The sequence below is a fragment of the Eremothecium cymbalariae genome, chromosome 3, assembly GCF_000235365.1.
Source record: "Eremothecium cymbalariae DBVPG#7215 chromosome 3, complete sequence".
Taxonomy (NCBI): Eukaryota; Fungi; Ascomycota; class Saccharomycetes; order Saccharomycetales; family Saccharomycetaceae; genus Eremothecium; species Eremothecium cymbalariae.
Window position 1 is genome coordinate 453,372 of NC_016451.1, and position 22,114 is coordinate 475,485.

A 22,114-nucleotide genomic window follows, 5' to 3' on the forward strand; every position below is an offset into this window, starting at 1 on the left:
TGGTAAATAAATAATACACTTCAATATTTAAAATCTTGTATAGTTTTATTCAATGTAGTGTAACGCCAAATCCGAGAACGCGTTAACCCACGGCTCATCTTTGAGCAACTTACCCTCTTTGAAATCTGTCAAAACATTACAATCCTCAAAGTAGGACTCTACAGAGGAATAATCCACTTGTGGTTCTTGATAAAACACACTACGCCTGTTATGTTTCCTCCGTCTAGAACGTTTGGACACAAACAAAGTGAATCCAGGCATGTCATTGGATCCGCCAATAACGTTACAATTATTGCTGGCAGCGGCATCGGATTTATCTTCAATGTACCTGACAAGCTTAGCGAGCAACGGGTACTTTATAAATAGCTCCGACTTGGTATATCTGTAAGTATGCAGCACCAGGTGGTTGGCCAACCACAGTCTCGGTTGTTCCGCCCTAATCACATGCTCCGTAAGACTCAACGGCGAGTGCGGCAGAAAGAATAAAGTATTCTCATTGCAATCTGCCCCCCACGGGGAGCCCTCGTCAATGGTCCACAGATCCCCGATTGTCCCAATAAACGCCTTATCCTCCGGCGTGAACACGGGATCATAGATCGAACATCGTACCGCCTCTATCCCACCAAAGTAATCAATAAGTTCCAACAGCAAACATAGCTGGTATCTAGCCTGTTCCTCTTCGGAAAAATTCCCAATAGCCAAACATCGCACACGTACAACTTGTTCCTGATATGGCTCCAGACTGCTACACAACTCACAAAACATCTGACTCCGTTTGACCGTCTCTCGACATTTCTTTAAAGCCTCCTCAAAGGGCACCCGCCTAATCCTAACGTCCCTCTTCGTCTTGATGAATCCATCCATCCGTCCACTCCTGTACTTGGTCTCGCTCTCTCCATATAGATAACCGCCAATTAGCTACATCATCTCTAAAATATATATACAATATGCACATCCATGCAACATTCCTGCAGTCTGCCCTCGACCGTTGAGACCACCCGTACACCACACCAATTATCTCGCGCCCTCGTTACCCGGTGCCTTATCTCTAATTCCTCGAGAAATCCAGTTTTCCGCTCGAAGGAAAGTCCGGAACCATTTTTTTGTATAGAAAATTTTTTTTCATCACCTCATCTCTTTAAAAAAGGTTTTAGAGGGCTAATTTTATTGTTAAAAAGAGTCAATTAAAAGGATTTATTTTTTCGAAATTTGTTATTCTAAGAAGTTCTTTTATAAATATAATCCAAAGTGTCGTCGTCTTCGGGTATCGGTTCAAATCGTGAGAGTTGGAGTGAAAAAGGACAGGATATGCGTAAGTGTAAAGTGTTCGTTGGTAACTCACATGCGGAGCTTGGGAGGTTAGTTTGTCAAAGGTTAGGCATCGAGCCAGCTCCATGTTCATTAAAGAAGTTTGCAAATGGCGAGACTTCGGTTCAGATTGGGGTTTCTGTACGTGATGAGGATGTTTATGTTATTCAATCGGGATCATCTAGTATTAATGATCATATTATGGAGCTGTTAATTTTAGTTTCGGCATGTAGGGGTGGTTCGGCCAAGAAGATTACGGCGGTGATTCCACAATTTCCATATTCCAAGCAGTGTAAGATGAAGAAGCATCGTGGAGCCATTACTGCTAGGATGCTAGCTAACTTGTTGATTATGGCAGGGGCGGATCATGTTGTTTCGATGGATTTGCATGCTTCTCAGATGCAGGGGTTTTTTACAAAACCCGTTGATAATTTATACGGGGGTCCAAGTTTGGCTAAATGGATCAGGGAGCATGTTGAGGATTATCAGAATTCTATTGTTGTTTCTAAGAACCCTGGCGGGACTAAAAGGGTGACTGCTTTAGCGGATTCGTTGAAGATCAATTTTGCTATGATCCATACCGACCGGCGTCGTTCGAAAGATCTTTATTCTCAGAACAAAGACATGAAGCAACTGAAGATGAGAAAGCAGTCTATGTTAAGAAAAAATAGGCCGATTGTAAGGCCCGGTGATGAGGAGAATGAGGAGGAAAATATCATTTTGACAAACGGAATTCAAACGGCTAGGTTAGTGAATGGTCATGTTATTGATGACGATGAAGACGATAGTTATGAGTCTGGAGCAATGAATTCAGATCAAGAGGGCTCTATTAGCAGTGATTCTCATCCTATTGGAGGAAGTTATGAGGCGGCTGTGGATTCAGATGACGATGAGACAGCCGAAGAACAACAAGAAGAGAAGCTGATAACACTAGTCGGTAACGTTAACGGACGTTCGGCTATTATTTTGGACGATATGATCGACAGACCAGGTTCTTTCATTTCTGCTGCAGAGCACATGAAAAAGAATTGTGGTGCTAAAAAAGTTTATGTTGTAGCCACTCATGGATTATTTACTGGCGACTGTCTAGAGCAGCTTGAAAAATCAGATGCAATTCACCAAGTGGTCGTCACGAATACTTACCCTATTGATCAAGGACGTTTAAAATACTCTAAGAAACTTGTGATCATTGATGTATCTTCGATCTTTGCTGAGTGTATTCGTCGGGACCATTACGGTGAATCCATTTCTGTTCTGTTTGAATCTTTAGCCTCGCTATAGCTTAAGAGGCTTAGCTACACTTGCATTATCATCAATTACCAAAGAATTAAAAAAAAGTTTTACACATTTGTGTATTTTATTTTTGTTATAACAGTTTACCATTGCTACATTAATATTAAGCGACTGTTTTTTATTACTTAGATATTTTGTCTTATTTTGATCAAAATATTGTGATACTCTTTCCCGGAAGTTATTTCGGATTTGTTACCCAATGATGCAGTCATCTTGGACTGCAGGACTTGTCTTCCTAATAAGAAGCATAGTACTAACGGAGCATTGGAATATAAAAACTGCAAATAAAAAATGTACGATTTCGCCGCTATCGAAGTCCTACATTTTGGAAGATTGAAAAGTCAGCTACCTAGCGACCTGTTAGTCATTTCCGAATCTTGCATATATTGTTCAATACTAGATAAACTATCGTAGAATCCTAGTTAATGTCTTATTAAGGTTAGAAATTGTTCTCAAAGGAATCGGGGTTATTCTACCCATCATCACCATCATCAAATAGTAAAGATTTACCAAAGTGAAGTGGGATACGTAAAAGCACTGCAAGTAAATTATGCAGTCTCTTTTTTGATGGCAGGTCTTCTATACGTCAAGTTTGGACTAGTGATATGAACTGGTGTGAATTTTTGAGGCATATTGACCCTAGAAAACTTGGTTCTCAACTTTTGAGATACGTAGTCCATATCTAAATGCTTGGTTAAAGAAATTTTTGTAATGCAGCTAATGTAGTGATTATCGTCCAATTGTACATCTAGCGGGTCTTGAGTGTGACACCCAGGTGACATTTTCAATCTAATAGCGTGAGACTTTTGGCCACAACTGTCGGCACTTTCATATAACTCAAAGTTAATCTGAGACAAATAATCCAATTCTGGCAATGCGTTTCTAGCAATCCGCATTGGTAGTCCAGCCTCATATATGATATTTAACAATGTGTAAATATGCGATTCTTTTGTGAAATATGCAACACAAGCCGGGGTGTCTTTATTTTTCATATCATCAATGTCATTTAGGATCTGTTTTGCCAAAGGCAATGAAGTTAACAAGCCAATGTCCAATTTTTCATTATCCTCGATACCGTATTCCTGAGGACAGATAAAGTCAAATAAAACCTTTGACAACCTATATAGCTCTCTGAGTTGCATGAATTTAGGGTCATCGAATATACAGTTTGTAGTAGAACAAGGCGCTTCGATACCACCTTCCTTTTCTAGAACCCAACCTAAAGAGCCAACGCTATTGGCGGTCTTTCCATTTGTGGAATTCTCAGGTATTTTGAAGTTATTCTTAGCCAAGATATTAATTGGGTAACGGTCCACTAAAGAGTGCTGACAAGGGTCCTCGTTTTTCAATTCAGTAGTTGCATCAGGAGCAAATATATTTTCTAAGAAGACCCTGTTGTGAAGAGCATCATATTTCATAGTATCGTACAACTCAGATATCTTGGAAGGATCGACCTTATCAACACTAACAAATTCCTTGAATAATTTGTCCCATCTTTCTTTAAATAACATAGAGTCTTCACCACAACACCATCCTTTTTGAATTTCGGAAACATTATTCGTGGCAAAGTTATGGTCCATAATTCTCTTATGATAGTTCATTAACTCTACAACACGCTTAATGACCAGGTATGGCTCTGGCATTTTAGGAGGCCAGGCAAATTCAGGAGGGGCCTCCTTACCTTCTCTCAAAAGTGGCTTTAGCTGTTTTTTACTTTATCCATTAAATCCTTGGCGGCATTTGAATCATCCAATAAGTCTTTTCTAATACTGATTTCATCACTGCCTAGCGCATCAGCACCGAATAACGCGGTGGCCCATATTTGAGCAGATGCTAGAACACGCCGTTCGGATGATGAGAATATCTTTATGTTCTGAAGAATATTTTTATTTAACAAATCAAAATCCTGTCTCATTTGTTCGCCTAGTTCTTCTGCTTGGTAACGTGCCGAATGTGTTGGTTCCCCGCCCCATTTAAGTATGAATTGGACTTTTTCAACGTCTTTTTCACTATTTAAAACCGGCTTCAACTGAATCTTAGTTCCTGGGAAGTTTAGCTTCTTTTCTAAAGCATTTGCTAAAACATTTAGTTTGTTTATATCTTCAACACCTTCCTCTTTTGCAATTTGCAAAGCTTGTAAAACTATTTTCAAGTCATTAACGTTTCTGATAACAACTTCTTCCTTGTGTCCTTTTAATAATGAGATAAAAATCTGGGATCTAAAAGAATGTTTAAACTTTTGCTTCGGAGTGCGGTCGGCATGACGAATGATCGTGACTAAACCTTTGAACATCCATTTCTGTCGCTTTTCTTCCTGAATTACTGGCAGATGACGTTTGTTCAAATCAATTTGCTTCTTTGCATTCAGAAAAATGTCCCTTAGGATTTTGGCGCATGAATCGTAATATACAGCGTTATCCTTAACAAAAGAAAAGCCATTGACGTCAATAACGAAGCTTTGGCCATTTACACGCAGTAAATCAAACCCACAAATCATTTGTGAAAAGGCCTTTGAGACCCGAGCTGCCATTTGCTTTTCCTCGTCAGATAGTTCAGTTATATATCTGATCTCTTTACCGTGTGTATTTCTACGAACAATTCCGTCCACAACAGGTGACTTTCTAGTTTCGGCATGACAAAAGCTTTCACCTACCGTATATGCCTTAACATCCTCAAAGTTATCGGTATCCATAAATTGTTCGTAGATATATGATCCTTCAGTACGTGGGTAAATTAACGCCGGATCAAATTCGGATGACTTATTGCCCACTTTACGGAATAACCGGCGACCACCACCACCATTTTTTGAATGGTAGTAAATATAGATATTGTGATCTTCTCCATCAACAGGTTTTTCAACAAAGGGCTTAGCCATAGTTTCGCCATTTACCTCTAAGGTATCGATATCAACCATTCTCCATATAGGCTCTTTTATTGGCTTCACATCAACACCGCGTTCTAATAATTTGGTTCTTAACGCATCGTCTACACGTGGACCGCCATCTCTGGTGATTTCCAATCTTGGAGGAGTGGAAACCTGAGCGGCTGCGAGCAACTTCAAACACAACCTTCTATCCCATAAAACCTTTTGCATTATCAAATCATTTATAATGAAAGGCTTCCGTAACATGATATAGTCGATGGCCTTATTTAATGGAAACCCAGATGAGAAAAAAGATATCAAAAAGTCACAGGTGGGCCAGTTCTCTATATTCTCATCCAGGATAACCTTATCGCCAAAAATAATCGTTTCGAATTCACCATGTTCAATCAACCGATTCAAAATGTGTCTGCATGGCTTTGATAAAACTTTGGCGTCCATTGCACACACACCAATCTTACCTATTTTTGGCAATTGAGGCTTGCTTATCGATGTCGATGATTTCCGTGAAGAGCTTGAGGATCCAGGCGCAGTTGACAGGTCGCCTTTATGTGATTTCGATTCATCAATATCTTCGTATTGTTCTTGGTCTAGCCTCCTCGTCGACTCATCATGAGAATCAGCATTGGAGATCCCACTAGAACTATATGCTTCCTCCGACGGTGTGTTATTTCTAGTAGTGACAAAACCAGCATCCGAAGACTGATTAAGAGATACGCTATCGCTGACAAGGCTCCCAGTCTTCTTTGAAACACAAGGTGAGTCATCAAAGAGATTAGTCTGTGAAGCTGCAACAGAGCATCCAACACCTAGATTTGATTGCTGAGACTGCACGCTAACTGATCTGGCAAGGGGATTGAGATCCTGGTTTTCTCCGAGCTCAGCCTCCTCATCGGTAGGAATACTAGCTGGTGGAAGCTTCAATGAGGTATTTTCACTAGAAGACGTTTTAGGAGTGAACCCTTCCAAAATGGGAGCTATGGTTTCCATTGCTTTTTTGGTATTGCAATTCAAAAACAGTGGAGACAGTTGAGCTTGAGCAGAGTTATCTTTACTCATGGTCCACGATTAACTGTTGATTCTTCCTAGCTATATCTGACTTCCCTTCAAGCTATTAAACCTAACCTGCGCTTTCTTTATATATATATATCTTTGCGAGATGAGTACTTTGACACTTCAAACAAATTAATACATGTTTATTCCAGTACGAAATCGTTTTCCCTTGCCAGGGCCCATTGCGCTCACAATGCGCTCGTGCCTAAAATCATGGCCACAAGAATAGAGCTAGTTCTAATCAACCAAAAGTAATCAATAGAAAGGACACTTGCCATGAAAGATTGGCACTAATAGCTGCCTTTATTTTCGCTTCCCATGTTTCTATACAATCACATGTTTTTATGTAACTCCCAACTTGAACTTTTAACCTTCACAAAGACAGAACTAGCTTTTCAGAAGGCAGGTTACGGCTGAGAGACAAGTATAAGAGACAACTATGGGTCCCAAAATAACACTACTCCCGATGCAGCCAACAGATACGTTTATAATTGTAGTTGCTATGTTGGATTATGTTTCCTCACCGAAGTAGTTGAAGTTACATTTCTTTTTTGATGTAAAAGATGATCGTGGAAGTTGATTTGAAAATTTTGAGATGAGATGAATTCGAGAAATGAAGTTATATTCATCTAATTGAATGAAAGTAATTCAATTGGTTTGGCGGTTGAGAAAGGACTTGCCTCGTTTTCGGTAATTTTCAAGCAATGGCGGATATTGGTTCTTATAAAAAACACAAAAGCAATCAGTCTAATGTGACAGGCAGTGTAAGAGCGTCGAAATTGTTTTCGCCCTTCAGAATTATTGGTAATGTAACTAATGAGGTGCCTTTTGCTGTTGGGACACTTGGAAGCACTTTTTATGTTGCGACCAGTGTGGGTAAATGTTTTCAAATTTATGATGCCAGCAATCTTCATTTGTTATTTGTTGCAGAGAAAGAGGTCGAGTCGAAAATTAGCTGTTTAGCTGCACATTTCCATCATTTATACGTCGGGTATGGATCCAAAGTCGGCGTGTACAAAAGAGGCAGACAGGAGCATCTAATTGAACTACCGGAGGAATCAGAAGGAGGGGGTGACGTCAAGGTGTGCACGATACGTATTTTCGGTGATTTTCTGTGTGTGTCTGCTAGTAACAACACTGTCTATGTTTTTAAGAAAGCGGCATCTGATGATAAAGTTCCCACGCAGTTCTATACGAAATTTACCATTAATAAGTTGCAAGGGGGAGAAATCGTGAGCTTAATCCACTTGCCAACATACTTGAATAAATTGGTTGTGGTGACTAAGTCGAACTTATTGTTGTACAATGTTCGTAGCAGGAAGCTACTGTTTACTTCAGACGAATTCTCTGTGCAAATATCTACAGCAGAACCCGCGCCTGCATTGGATATATTGGCCCTAGGTTCAATATCTGGTGAAGTTTTACTGTTCAATATGAAGAAGGGTCGTATTATGCGCTCTATTAAATTGCTGGTACCAGTCTCTTCCATATCTTTCAGAACCGATGGCTCAGCACACATATCTGTCGGTTCATCAAACGGTGACCTGATTTTCTACGATTTAAATCGCTTTACCAGAATTCATATTCTAAAGGGGATCCATAAGGAAGGCGAGGGTGGTGTTGTCAAGGCTTGCTTTTTGAATGGGCAGCCTATAGTTGTGACATCTGGTGGCGACAATCAACTTAAAGAGTTTGCATTTGATCCATCTCTATCACAGAGCGATGGGGAAACTGTTGTACAACCTCCCAGACTGTTGCGTTCTAGGGGTGGACACTCTCAACCACCTTCTTGTATTATGTTTGCAGACAAGCAAAGCCATTTTTTGCTTTCAGCCTCAAAAGACAGGTCCTTGTGGGGGTTTTCTTTGCGTAAGGATGCCCAATCTCAAGAACTTTCCCAGAGACAACATAAGAATAAAGATGGATCGAGAATAGCGGGGATTACTATGAAAGAAAAGCTTCCAGAAATCATAACGATGGCTATCGAGAATGCAAGAGAAGGCGAATGGGATAATATTATTACCGGAAATAGAGGTGAGAAGTTTGCCCGAACATGGAATTCTAAAACAAAAAGAATAGGGAGATGGACCTTGTCCACTTCGGATGATGGCTTTGTCAAGAGTGTCGCAATATCTCAGTGTGGGAACTTTGGCTTTGTTGGCTCTTCTAATGGAAGCATTAATGTCTATAATTTACAGAGTGGTTTAAAACGTAAGATTTACAAACTTCATAATAAGGCTGTCACAGGACTTGGTATAGACGGGATGAATAGAAAGATGGTGTCTTGTGGTCTCGATGGCATAGTTGGATTTTATGACTTTAACAGCAATTCCCTATTAGGAAAGTTAAAACTTGGTTGCCCAATTACACATATGGTATACCACAGATCTTCTGATTTGTTCGCGGTTGCATTAGATGATTTTTCTATTTTTATTATTGATTCTCTAACACACAAAGTTGTCAGGCAATTATGGGGCCATTCAAATAGGATAACTGCTTTTGATTTTTCACCAGATGGCAGATGGGTTGTTTCTGCATCATTAGATTCTACTATTAGAACTTGGGACCTACCGACTGGCAGTTGTATTGATGGTGTTAAATTAGATAGCGTTGCAACAAGCTTGAAGTTTTCCCCAACTGGAGAGTACCTTGCAACTTCACATGTTTTTGGTAATGGAATATCTATTTGGACTAACAGAGCACAATTCAAAGCAATTTCAACCAGAATAATTGATGAAGAGGAGTTCCACAAACTTTTGTTGCCAAATGCTTCCCAAGAAGGTGGTGTTTCAATGTTAGATGGTGCATTTGAAGAAGATGAATCAGAAGAAGATCTTACTTTTGGTAAATATGATTCAGTTGAACAAATCAGTGATGATCTTGTAACCTTGTCCTTGGGTCCAAGGAATAAAATGGGTACATTACTTAACTTAGATGTGATAAAAAAACGTTCCAAACCAAAGGAGCCGCCAAAGAAGGCTGAAGGTATTCCTTTTTTCCTACAACTGCAAGGTGAGAAAGTAGGAGATGATGCCTCTGGTAGAGAGGGAGTCGAATATAAAGATCCTGCCGCCATTTTAGCCCAGCAAGAACTTGAGAGAAGAAACCTTGATGCACAAGAACAGTTACGCAAGTTTAAACCTACAGGTAATATAGGGTTTGAATCTAAGTTCACTAAAAAATTAAGAGAAAGTGCAGAATCTCAAGACTATGAAATAATTTTGAAAATGTTAGTTGCTATGCCTCCATCCGCTATTGATTTGGAAATCAGGTCATTAAATGCTTTTGAACCATTTGACGAAATAGCATGGTTCATTGATGCCTTGGCGCATGGTTTGCGGACTAATAAAAACTTTGAGCTTTACGAAGTCTTTATGTCTTTGTTGATTAAGATACACGGTGATGTAATAAATGCTAATAACAAAGACGACATGATAGCTAATGCATTAGAAAATTGGAATAAAGCTCACATACAAGTTGAAAGGTTGGATGACTTAGTTAAATTCTGTTCAGGTGTTATAAACTTTGTTACTACTGGCTAATGGAGTAAACATCTTTTATATATAAGAATCTATTACTGCTTACCAACATTGAACTATAGTAATAGCACCAATTTATAATTATTGATGTCAAGATATATTTCCTTGTGAATATTTGTACTCCCCCAATGTTTTGATAGTTGGCAGAACGTTAAATTCACGATCTTCGGTCAACAATTTTCCATGAAGAGAACGGCCGCAGTTATAGTGTGCAACAACATTGTGATCTCCGATCTTGAATAAAGAAAGCCATTCGCTGGTACCGATATTTAAATATTTGTGGCAAACATAACATTTGCTGTCATCATTAATGATGACAAAATCTGAGCTAAGCCTTGAAGATTTGTAGGTGCATTCTATAAGATTTACCCTTAATAAATTACTCTTTATTCTAGACTGATTCTTCTTCATTGAAGAGTTTTTAATCCTTCGGCTCAAAAAATCTTTCAGATTGTTAATTGGGATATCTGGAGGCAACTTCTCGAACAAGCTTATAGGATCTAATTTGGAACCATTCTCGATAAGAAACAAGTGCAAATTCTTCCAGCCATTGAAATCAACTTTTGATAACAACTTTTCAAATAACGACATCAAAATCTTCCGACCAAGCCTCTTATCAGAGGCAAATAATTCGTTGCCGTATGATGATGATTGCGGGTAGTTCCCTAAATCATCAATTAATATACTCAATGCAGCATCATGCTCGCCCAGTTTTCGGAGAGGGTATATCTTCAATAACTTAAGAAGCTTTACCTTTTCTGGGTTTAACGTATCACCTTCAAGTGCAGAAGACAAATATCTTAATACAACACGAGGTTCATAGTATGAAGTGGTTCTTAATATTGCTTTTAACTTTTTGTCATAAATTTTTTCATCAATATTTTGTATATACCTCATAATCAAATAGTTGAAGATTTTTGGGTCCTTATGATGGTAAATATTAACAATGTATTCCAAATAAGTCAATGACAGTGAGTCTTCGTACTTGTTAATATAGTTGTACACTAACTCATAGTTATAGGTACCACATAAAGGTGTATCATTCATAAATATACTGGAGATAATATACTCCTTATCTTTAAAGTGCTTCAGTAACCAGTCAGTGTATTCAAAAATACTTTCTAGATATTGGGCTGGCAATTTGCGCAAATAATCTATAACTAAATTCTTGATTTCTTCATGCACCTTTTGGGCAGTGAAGTTTTTATCAACATAATCAGATAAATGTGTTAATAATTGTAATGCCTTATCATGCTCTGCTTTATTATAATAGAAATCAATTAATTCCTGAAACATTTGATTGGATTTTAACGATTCTTCGACTGTTTTGAAATCGCAGTTGTTTTGCACTCTGATTAAGGGACCTACTAAAGTTTTGTTATAGTGTACATAAATCTGGAACAAAACGGTATCAATTCCTGTTAGTAGTTTGGAAAGATCAAGACGCAAAGTTGAACCAACCTGAAAGAATTCCAAATCTACTTTAATCGAATGCGAGCGATATTTCCAACTAATTGTGCCATTGGGACCTGCCCGCTGCAAGTTATGCAAATTCCTCCTGATATCAGTAAGGTAAGGTAGACAACAACGGTTAATAAGTTTCTTGGATAATTCGGGTTGCATATTGCTGGGTGGAGACGTATGGAAGGTAGAAAGTTTATCAATTGTGAATGAGATCGTGGGCGGTAAGCAGCGTTTAATAACCAATTCTGGAGGAGCCAAGCATTCAATGAATGTTTCAAAAATACGCTTAACGAGTAGATCTGGAAGCTGTGCGAACTGATCATCAGGCTTTTTTATTGCATCAACAGCAAGCAATGTCTCAAACTTCTCATAGGATTTTAGAGCAAATAAAATATTTAGGTCTCGCAGTTTGAAAGAATATTTATCCAAACACTCATGAATGTTATCAGACTCTGCCAACCCGAAAATATCTAATGAGACGCCAGGATCTAATATACTGTCATAAAATGTAATATTTCTCTGCAATGCCTCATATTGATTGGCCTCTGTGTATTCATAAATCGATTTGCTTTCTTGTGTAAATGAGGCCTCTAAAGAATCCTCGACAGATAATCGATACATCTCTAAATCATTCGACATAGTCCACACCAAAAGAAAGGAAGTTGACATTATGAAAACCTTCCTGATCTCTTTTTCTACAAATATTTCCAGAAAAACGAAGCCTTGGTTATAATCAACAATTCGAATGGTATTTTGGTTGTTTATAACTAGAAAACGACATGCAAAAAACTGCATATAATCAAAATCCCTGTTTCTATCGAAAAATCTTTTATTATCAAGAATGGTAATGTAACCTAATCCATTATTCCTTATATCTAATTTGGATAGCATCTCAGTTTTTCCGTCCATTACAACTGGGTGACAACAATCCGATGGCTGAAAAGTAAATCTAATGTCCTTGAATGACCTTCCATTCGTCTTTTTGAACCATAGACTCGTTAAGGTAGTTTTTCTAGAAATTTGAGAAGGACTCTCAGTAGAAAGTATCGACTTTACATCATCAAAAGTACTTTTGGATAGGACTCTGACCTCAGTTTGGGTCAATTCTAATTCTTTAACCAAATCATACAGCTCCTTAGACCATATAGGTTTGATAATTTTCTCAATTTTGGTAAGCTCTGAACTCATATAGGTACAAAGATAAACAGCTGTCGATGATACTATAACGCAACCTGTATCTCCAATCGAAGTAGATTTCAAAACTTCTGATTTGGTCGGCAAGGTCAGCTCCTGAATAGACCGAAACTGACCATCTATCCAAGTGAGCATTTTAAATTTTGAAGAACCTTTAATCGAGTAAAATAGTACAGTCATCTCCTCCTTACCGTTCTCCAGACCCTTTTCTAGCAACCAAAACTTGTCGATACCTCTCTTATCGACAATTTTATCATATTGCTGCAAATTACAAGCATGTAGCAAAACAAAACACCTCTCGCATTTCACAAATACAGTATCCAACTGAGCTGAATATTTTAACCTCTGGACTTCATAATGTTCCTCCAACAAACTCGGATATTTATGTAAAAGTTGAATACCTGACTCTTCATCTTCATTGGCAGAATAAACCCAGAAGTCACCATTCTGTTGAACAACTAGTATCGTTTTAGAGCCTATTGGTACCAAAGATTTGAATTTTCCATCACCAGATACCAACTTAACAACCTCGGCTTTCAACATGCTTGTGCCCTACCTGCTCAAAGTGAAGTTTTCCCTGTTTGTTTAGCTAGCAAACCCTCTTTGAATTTCCTTTTCCCTTTTTTAAAAGATATCATCATTAAGGCCGTCGTCAAAAGAGAACAATGCTAAAGTTACACCAAACTAGAAGGAAAATTCAAGGTCGTTCAACTTATGAACAGTATGGATATCGACCAAACTATCAATAGAATTATCAAATCTCGGACACCGACGGCAGTGTCAGACGTGCAATCCGAGATAGAAACCAATCATGCATATATAAACCAAGTACAGTTAAAAAAGCTAATACAGCTGCATGATGAAAACCTTCAAGAGAGGTGTCATATCCCGCTGAAAAAACTTTATGATAAATACAACGATAAAATACTGGGGGAGGGTGATCTGCAGAACTGGGCAGAGCATATTGAGAGAGACTTGAGACTGTTGGAAACTACACTGAAGATCGTAAAGCAGGAGGGCGAACCCGAAAATCTAGATTAAGGGGGTTGGGAGGTTGGCCAAGCCAATAATTGGTATAATTAGTTCAACAAGTGAACAGCGGAAATCTTTTGTTAGAGGCTCCCGCCAAGAGAGGGTTGAAATGTTTATTTGTCCGTTATGCTTACAATAGAAAAAATGTATTAATATTATGAGTAATGCTAAATTACATTTAAAGTACGTACAGGAGTAGTTAAATATAATCCATTCCATGTATACATACATATATCTCATGGATTATAATATAAGTCTGCAAAAATAATAGGTGGGAGTGCGAAAAAATGAAACACTGGTGGGTGGAATACAAAATGACCATTACATTATTTAAAATGTATCACGTACATGTTCTAACCGAGTCCTTTTGCTGCTCGTTCCCATTTATTCGTTTCTATCCAGCCACAATCTAAAATCTTCATCACATCCTGCAAGTTGACAGGTTGGCTCAAGGACTTGCCTTCTATGACTAGCTTTCTATAAATACGAGTGTAATACTGAGGCCTGATTTTTTGAAAATTAGCTCTATGTTCAGATGCTTCTTTAATGGTATTTTGTTCTGTTTTCGCGGTCCAGAGTTGCCTTCTAGCCTTCCAAATGGTAGGCCCATCTATGAACGGCTCGTCAGATTGGCTTCGTGATACGTCGCAAGCTACAGATGGATCAAAGTTTAGAAATGTAAAGCTTAATGGCCGGTCTGGGTCTGTACTTGCTGCAGCCCCGATAGCTGCCTCTCTGTCCGATCTTAAAGTACAAGTAAGGGTAGTGGCATGACTGTTCTCCTCCCCATCGGCCTCAACTTCTGAAGCTCTCTCGACGGGCACCTCCGTATCACCATCAAAAAAAGCTTCAACCGTGGACTTACCATATTCACTATCACTTGAGTCCGATAACACCTCCGCCGCTGCCTTTCTCAAATTTAGCTTAAACTTATGCATCCATGAAGACATCGAAGACTTGACACTTAGCATTATAATCTCCCGCTTTCGAAATTTAGTCGTGTTCAGATTTGTATTATTCGATGTGGCAATACGGACTTGAACCATACCGAGAACTTAATCGATAGCACACTTCAATCAGAAAGCCAATCAAGGTTTCAACTGGACTCACAACCTAGTCAAATAATTAATAGCGCTGTTCTCTATAGGAAGGTACATCGGTGTACGAGCGTAAGAGTTTGGGATTCTTTATACACTCCTCCTGGCTCGCTAATAATAAAAGGGACTATTAGGCCAATTCTTATTCTTAGTCAATCCGCAGAGCAAAAAAGCGCAAATCACAAGGCCGGGTAATGATATCGCAAAGAGATGCCTACAATATATTAATTACAACAGCTCTGTGAAACCGAGGAGGATGGGGAAATTTAACGGCGACATTTGCGTTAGTATTAATAGTTGTTTTTACCACCGTAAGTGAGCTACCTGTTCTTCAGCAGCCACATCTTTTACTGAGGTGTCCCGAGGTTGGAACCTTATAGCGTGAATTCCGTAGCTCAGCCCATCATGCCACCCATCCCACTCCCGGGAAACGAAGCCGTTGCGCTCTAGCGAAGGGTATCGCCGCAAGGGAGGGAACATTAGTAGCTGTATCGTTACATCGAAAGGAAGGTAGCCTTGGTTTCCCGTGCCATCAGGAACAAGCGTGCTTATAACATTATCCTGGTTATTGATATTTCCGGGGGTGCGTCGCAGCTCACGTTGTTGCATTCCCTTTACCAAGTCCATATCAGAACGCAGGTCTATAGCACCACAATGCACCAGTGCCAGCAGGGGGTCAGAATCGCAGCTGTATATGTCTACTCCCCATAGCTCCCGGTTCTGAATTCTAATGTTCCCATTTTTCTCTCGTGCGTGAAGCAAGTCCTCAGATTTAATCACGACCGTCACAATTGCGTTGATATCCTTGTTTGAAAGCCTGGGAAGAAACGGAGGAGGCATGAGTTTCTGTTGCACGTCATAGGGAAACGGTAAAGTCTCTTTAGGCAGCTGCTCTTCACCCCCCTCCGCTTCTTCAAAGCAACCCTCCCTTAAAGGATCGTACTTCAGAATCCCAATCTCTCGCCTTTGCTGCGCGTAATGCTCCTCCACATACTCCAATACCTGTATAGAGTTTACTTCGTAATCATCTTTCTTTGTAATCCCCTCTGCTCCCTTTTTTGTTTCTGCGCTTAAGCTTGTTGCTTTGGTATTCTGGCTCTCAGCTCCCTGCTCTTTAGAGGCGTTCAGTAACGTCTCTTGCATCCTGTAGATTTCTGATTGCATCCGATAATACGCCTCCTCGCTCGCATTCATAACTGTCATATTCCTCAAAACCTTTGTTCACCCGCCTGTTGCTCCTATATAATCAGAAAGCTTTGTTAATTAATTGATCCTTTAGGAACGCTCCCTAGTACTTTGCTTGAATCGACTGCAATTGAGTTGCGAATAAACAGCTGAATTTTCATGTGACTGTTGTGGGATTACACCCATACATGTAAACCCATACATGTGGAAATGGTCAACGCGCTCGAAACTAGTGCGCGCCTTGTGCATGGGTAGCTGTGGCGGCAGCGCGAGTCTGCTGCCCGTGTTCCCGCACCCGTGCCACTGGGTGGAAAAACGGCAAGCTGCCTAGCCGCCTGACGATGTGCCGGCCAGTATAGTAGCGGTGTGGCGCCCTGCCCACATCGGCCTGGAATCGCGGCCCCCGCATCACGTAGTGAGGGACTCCCGTTCAGGCTCCCGCCCCGCTGAGCCCCAGCCTGTGATAGCCCTTCGGAGGCGCTGAGCCCGTGCTCCCGCCAGGAGAGCTCAGCTGGCTCAGCGATCGCAGTACTGTAGCGATTTTTTTCATCAAAGTAAAACTAGAGTAAAAAAGGCTTTATGGTTGAATTGCTGATTTGACATACAAGCAACAGAGACAATCAACTTAAGGAAATGGCTGGTTTGAAGGACGTTGTTACTCGTGAGTACACCATTAACTTGCACAAGAGGGTATGTTTTGAAGATTTTTCTCCGTTTTGAAGTTGTAAACCAACTTTGGACTCTCGTGTACTTTGTTTTAGATTGAGGATGGATATCTGGGGCAAATGGAGTATTTATTGAATAGAGAGCATTGAATATTAGAGAACTAAGGAACAGTTTCTGATCTTTATGCTATATATGGATCTGTAATAGTTTGGGTACTAAGGGGAAGAGTTGGCTCTTACATGTAGGGAAGATTTATGTCGGAACACCAAATTGATTTAGTGTATTGAAAATGATGATGATGTTGTTGTTAGCGGGTGTTGCTATCGTCCGGGGGAATCGTTCGAAATTTTAGTGCACGATGGCTAGGTTCTTAGAGATTAGTTATACTAACATTAGTGTTTTGCAGTTGCATGGTGTTACTTTTAAGAAGAGAGCTCCAAGAGCTGTCAAGGAGATTAAGAAGTTCGCCAAGTTGCACATGGGTACTGAGGATGTTAGATTGGATCCAAAATTGAACACTGAGATCTGGAAGAGAGGCATCAAGGGCGTTCCTTTCAGAATGAGATTGAGAATCTCCAGGAGAAGAAATGAAGAAGACAACGCCAAGGACCCATTGTTCTCCTATGTCGAGCCAGTTTTAGTTGCTTCCGCTAAGGGTTTGCAAACCGTTGTTGTTGAAGAAGATGAAGCTTAAACTACTGGTTTGTTATTTACATCTGGATAATTTGCCGACAAATCCTATTTTTTGTGCAGTCATTGTAGTTTTAGGTTTTATGTACGTTCAATAATAAACCATTTTCTGAAGATATTTTAGATAGATCTTCGCTTGCCAGTCTGGGTGCTGAAGGCATGTTTTTAACAAGACTGAAGGGATCCAAGAATCTACAAAGTTTTAAAAAGATATTCATTCAAACGTAAAATCGGTTGTATCAGTGTAACTATGACAAAATAACCCAGTAACTCATCACATAAAAAGGCGCCCAATTCCGCAACAGACAATCTTTATAGCACGTATATCAAAACGAAAGACGCAACCAGACTGCGAATGTCCCGAACGTGATGATTCACGGGATGGCCTTAAGACGCAGATTGTAAATTCCACGTCCTGTTCCAAAATCGACTGGTAAAAAAAAAATTCATCATCATGTAACCTAAAACGTGAATTCCATATCAGATACTTACTCAAATACAGATCAACACTACTAATCTATATAGGGTTCAACTGAACCCTTGGTTGATCGCATATCTGACCCTAGTAACCTACACTTTTTCTTCTAAATGTAGTTGTGAAAAGTACAAGAGTATAACGTTGCCTCTAAAGTTTTCAAAAACCAAGAGTTGAAATGTTATATGGTTACCCGGCCTATATTATCTATACAAGACCCAGATGCCGTTGATCTAGGGCTCTTGGTAGTATTAACAATAACTCCCCACAATGTCAAATCTTGGGCGTACTAATTCTATATGGGATCCCCGGTGTGTATGTGAGATCTGAGTCAGGAATCCTTCTTAGTATGAAATATTTATCGAACCAGTCTATTAACTCTGAAGTGGACCTCATAAGCATCATTTCTTTCAGCAATCCTTTGTCGATGTTCATATCTTCCAGCATGCAGTGTAAATGATGCAGCAAAATTTGGAATGGTAGACCTCCAAATTCCATTGTGTAGTACCAAAATAACTCAACAGCTTTCCACGGGCAATTAACGTAACCGCTGAATAGTGCTGGATTTGCTAGCAAGCCGCGGGCAGCCATGACACCATCGACGCCAGTATATTCTGCAACTTTCCAGAAATCCTTCATATTAAAACAATCTCCATTAGCGACGATTGGAATTTGTTGATTTTTAATATGTTCTTTAATGTATTTAATTGCCCGGATATTCACGGGTACAGATGATCTGGTGGTTCTTGTTCTCCCATGGATCGTAATCCAATCTGCACCGGCCTCGGAGATCCTGTCACATAAAGCAACTGTCTGATCCGGATGGTCATGGATTCTTATTTTTGTTTCCAGCCTTAAACTATCTCCATATTTATCCTTTATTGCTTTCACCATATTATACAGCAGCTCAGGGTTGTAAATCAAAGCCGATCCAATTCCTTCCCTGATTTGCTCTCTTATGGGACAACCACAATTTATGCTGATCCCATCACAATAGGGAATAACCATCTCAGCGAATCTCAGTAAGTCCACAACATTGTTCACTCCGACTTGAACTATTAGGGGGAAGTCCTTGTTGTTTGTGGTAAAGTCTGCCATTCTGGCATGGCCATTTCTAACAAACTCACGTGCAAGTATCATTGGGGTATATACTATGTCAACGTTAAAGTGTCGGCAAGTTTGGCGAAATGGCAGTTTGGAGTAACGTACCATAGGCCCAGCAACTGTTGCAGGTCTGCCATGTAGCTTTCGGCTATTTTTGATAATTAGAAGTGGGTCATTTCTTATGCCTAACCGTTTAGGCTTGGGTATTTCCACTATGTCACCGGACATAAAAAATACTCTACTCCAGTAAGTCGATCTAAAAATGCACTCACTGATAGTTACCGAAGAATGGTTATGACGTTCACTTCGAAGGGCAACGTTATAGCTGTTTGTTAAATAGTATTGACGATATGAAAAATTAAGAACTTTAATCTCCTTTGGGAAAAACTAATCTCTTATCGTTGCTGCTTACAAAACAGTCAAATCGTCAACAGGTGGGAACTAAATAAAATACATCCCCTCAATGCACGCATAACATAGGTGTAGCCTGGTGTTGAATGCCCCGACATATTCTATCATACCCAGATATGATAAATAAAAGTCGTTTTTTGATCAATAAAATAAAAAGATGCTAAAACTATATACATAGGAACATTATACATGTATATATTATTACAGTAAACGGGAAACGTAAACAGTTTGGCATTTAAAAAAATTGGTTCATTAAGCGATCCTAATCTTTTGAAACCAAATGCAAGAGCAGTAATATATTTACAAATGAACAACGAGTAAGTCGTTTGATGAAAAAGCCTTATTACAAGTGGGACACTTCCTCATTCTCGCAGCTAATCTTTCCTTGCAGCAATCCGCACAAAATACATGGCCACAAGTTTTAATAGCAGTATCCTTCCAATTCTTAGAACACAATGAACAGTATACAACAGTGCGGAAATTTTCTAGCTCTTTGGCTAGTGCACCGTTATCCCCACCATTAGATACCAATGCTTTGTGAAGCTTTTTTGATTTGTTCTCCTGGTAAGTTAATTTAGTTTGCAAATTCTTGCATTCAATTTCCAAGTTGCTTAGTCTTAATTCTACTTTTGACTTGTCCTCAATTGATTTCGAGTATTTCTGTTGTAAAGATGCAGATGCCTTCTTGCATTTCGTTAATTGGGAGGTCAGGTCCATAATCTTCAAAGAAGTGACCTTGTTTGAATCAATTAACCTTTTTTCGTTTACCTGAGAAATCTGCAATTGCTTGTTTAAGTTTTCAATCTTTGATTGTAGGGTTTTCTCGATGTCTTTAAGCTGCTGTATCAACTCATTCGACTTATTCAAGTTTTTTGACAAATTCTTGTTTTCAATTAAGATAGAATCTTTGGATCTCATAGCCGCAAAGTATTTCTGGTCAGCTTTGGTCTTTTCTACCGTTAATTTCGACATCAGTGAGTCATGGTTTATGTATTTGGAGTACTTCTTGTTTGAATACTGCGATAACTCTTTGAATGCCTTTTCTAGATCCTGCAGCTCCTTCATCAACGCATCCTTGGAAGGCTCGATTCTTCTTTCATTTAATTTATTAATCTGTTCTTCTTGTAGTTGTAACATACTTTCAAGATCTTTCAATATTTCAGATTTTGACTTTTGAGCCTCAAGAACAGCGATTTTACTGAGTAATTCATCGCGCGCAGTTCTTATCCTAACAAGGTCCTTTTCCAGATTCGAGTTGTGCTTCTTCAGTGTTTCCTGTGCAGTTTGAAATTCCGTAGACAACTTATTTGTGAATACCTCTCGGTCTGCTGAAAGTTGTTGAAACTTGCTCAAATAAGCATCATTCAATTGTTGCAATTCCTTATTTTCCTCGGAGAGCTTATCGATTTTGGTTACTAACACCTGGCTATCAGTAATGGAGTTAGACTGCTGTGGCTGTTGTTGGTTCTGCGACTGCTTTGGTTCTGAAATGCCTACCAGCTGGCGGAGTTTAACAATTTCTTGTTGATTACTATCTTTCCAGTTGGACAGTTCCTTCACTGTGTCCTCTAGCACCTGGATTTCCGCCTGAAAATCAGCTACTTGTAATTCGTGCTCCAGTTGCAAAGAATTCTCCTCCTGAGGGTTCACAGGCTCGCCGTTGACCTTATCTTCGGTCGGAGAAGCTAATGCGGATGACTCCTCCTGACCCATAGCAACAGCAACACTGGAACCTGTCTTCGGTGAACGAGTTTTCGTTTCGAGATTCTCCTGCTGCACCCCGTCCTCGTCCAGCTTGAAGACTCGCTTTACAGTTACACTATCCTCCCGATCATACTGGCGCAACACCCCACTATAATATGACCTGATAGAGTCCAACTCGGCACGCAACTGCTTGTTTTCCACAGACAGTCTACTATTTAGCACCTCCAACTCCTGCCATTGCGAAGCATCAATAGACGCTCCCTTACCGCCCCAACCTAAAACCTTGCCGACAATCTCAGTGAAAGAAGAAGCGCACTCAACAACCACTGCATCATCACCCATGATTATCTGCTCGCACACACCTACCGCACTCTGATCCTCAACCTCGTCGTCGCGTGAAATCGCTTCCACCACCAAACGTGCTATGCTCCTCAACCCCCCACACACTGCAGACAGCCGTTCGTTAAACCCATCCTGCAACCGCCTTAGTTCCCCAACCTGTATCTGTGAAACTTTGGCCTCCGAGCGATACTGATTTAAACTTCTAAACAAAGCCTCTTTCTGAAATAAAATCACATCCTTCTGCGTCAGAGGCTCCGACGGATTCGACAGCTCCAGCTTGACTCTCTTCGCAGGCGGTTCAGTCATATTCCACTACTGCTTCCACAAGTGCCTCGTCCTTTTTTGTCTTAAAAGCTCTACTTTACTCAAAGTGCCTGGTTCTGTTGTTCATGTATGTGTTATGGCAAAACAATCTTTAAAACATGTCGTCAAAATTTCGAAAAATTACATGAGACGAACCGGACAAGATCATGTTTTAGATATCACGTGACAAACATAGCGAAAACCAAAAAAACGTTACCCGGTCTCTCCATCCCGCCCCGATCCCACCCACGGACCCCGACGGCCACCCCGCATACCCTCCCTGCACAGGCCCAGCACAGGCCCAGCCCATACCTGAAACCGAAGAATAGCGATTCATCTCCCATCACCCTCTACCCAGACTATATCCCGACAC

At 39.9% G+C, this 22,114-nt stretch overlaps 10 protein-coding genes and 1 further gene across 10 annotated transcripts; 4 read left to right on the forward strand and 7 right to left on the reverse strand.

Annotated features, from left to right (window-relative positions):
* Positions 1-45: 45 nt before the first annotated feature.
* Positions 46-864, reverse strand: BER1 (Ber1p; the record flags this gene model as incomplete). Its single annotated transcript, XM_003645503.1, has 1 exon — positions 46-864. One exon carries the CDS (start codon positions 862-864, stop codon positions 46-48), a length of 819 nt encoding a protein of 272 aa, XP_003645551.1.
* A 444-nt stretch (positions 865-1,308) lies between these two features.
* PRS1 (ribose phosphate diphosphokinase subunit PRS1) lies at positions 1,309-2,589 on the forward strand (the record flags this gene model as incomplete). Its single annotated transcript, XM_003645504.1, has 1 exon — positions 1,309-2,589. The coding sequence occupies one exon, from the start codon at positions 1,309-1,311 to the stop codon at positions 2,587-2,589; it is 1,281 nt and encodes a 426-aa protein (XP_003645552.1).
* A 560-nt stretch (positions 2,590-3,149) lies between these two features.
* Positions 3,150-6,541, reverse strand: Ecym_3242 (the record flags this gene model as incomplete).
* Positions 6,542-7,239: 698 nt separating this feature from the next.
* UTP21 (rRNA-processing protein UTP21) lies at positions 7,240-10,077 on the forward strand (the record flags this gene model as incomplete). The annotated part of the gene is made up of 1 exon (XM_003645505.1): positions 7,240-10,077. The coding sequence occupies one exon, from the start codon at positions 7,240-7,242 to the stop codon at positions 10,075-10,077; it is 2,838 nt and encodes a 945-aa protein (XP_003645553.1).
* Positions 10,078-10,164: 87 nt separating this feature from the next.
* VAM6 (Vam6p) lies at positions 10,165-13,275 on the reverse strand (the record flags this gene model as incomplete). Its single annotated transcript, XM_003645506.1, has 1 exon — positions 10,165-13,275. One exon carries the CDS (start codon positions 13,273-13,275, stop codon positions 10,165-10,167), a length of 3,111 nt encoding a protein of 1,036 aa, XP_003645554.1.
* A 171-nt stretch (positions 13,276-13,446) lies between these two features.
* Positions 13,447-13,773, forward strand: BLS1 (Bls1p; the record flags this gene model as incomplete). Its single annotated transcript, XM_003645507.1, has 1 exon — positions 13,447-13,773. The coding sequence occupies one exon, from the start codon at positions 13,447-13,449 to the stop codon at positions 13,771-13,773; it is 327 nt and encodes a 108-aa protein (XP_003645555.1).
* Positions 13,774-14,117: 344 nt separating this feature from the next.
* GAG1 (Gag1p) lies at positions 14,118-14,810 on the reverse strand (the record flags this gene model as incomplete). The annotated part of the gene is made up of 1 exon (XM_003645508.1): positions 14,118-14,810. The coding sequence occupies one exon, from the start codon at positions 14,808-14,810 to the stop codon at positions 14,118-14,120; it is 693 nt and encodes a 230-aa protein (XP_003645556.1).
* Positions 14,811-15,164: 354 nt separating this feature from the next.
* Positions 15,165-16,064, reverse strand: RXT3 (Rxt3p; the record flags this gene model as incomplete). Its single annotated transcript, XM_003645509.1, has 1 exon — positions 15,165-16,064. The coding sequence occupies one exon, from the start codon at positions 16,062-16,064 to the stop codon at positions 15,165-15,167; it is 900 nt and encodes a 299-aa protein (XP_003645557.1).
* A 615-nt stretch (positions 16,065-16,679) lies between these two features.
* Positions 16,680-17,406, forward strand: RPL31B (60S ribosomal protein eL31; the record flags this gene model as incomplete). Its single annotated transcript, XM_003645510.1, has 2 exons — positions 16,680-16,736; positions 17,119-17,406. The coding sequence occupies 2 exons, from the start codon at positions 16,680-16,682 to the stop codon at positions 17,404-17,406; spliced, it is 345 nt and encodes a 114-aa protein (XP_003645558.1).
* A 744-nt stretch (positions 17,407-18,150) lies between these two features.
* DUS4 (tRNA dihydrouridine synthase) lies at positions 18,151-19,209 on the reverse strand (the record flags this gene model as incomplete). Its single annotated transcript, XM_003645511.1, has 1 exon — positions 18,151-19,209. The coding sequence occupies one exon, from the start codon at positions 19,207-19,209 to the stop codon at positions 18,151-18,153; it is 1,059 nt and encodes a 352-aa protein (XP_003645559.1).
* Positions 19,210-19,692: 483 nt separating this feature from the next.
* Positions 19,693-21,744, reverse strand: BRE1 (E3 ubiquitin-protein ligase BRE1; the record flags this gene model as incomplete). Its single annotated transcript, XM_003645512.1, has 1 exon — positions 19,693-21,744. The coding sequence occupies one exon, from the start codon at positions 21,742-21,744 to the stop codon at positions 19,693-19,695; it is 2,052 nt and encodes a 683-aa protein (XP_003645560.1).
* Positions 21,745-22,114: the final 370 nt, after the last annotated feature.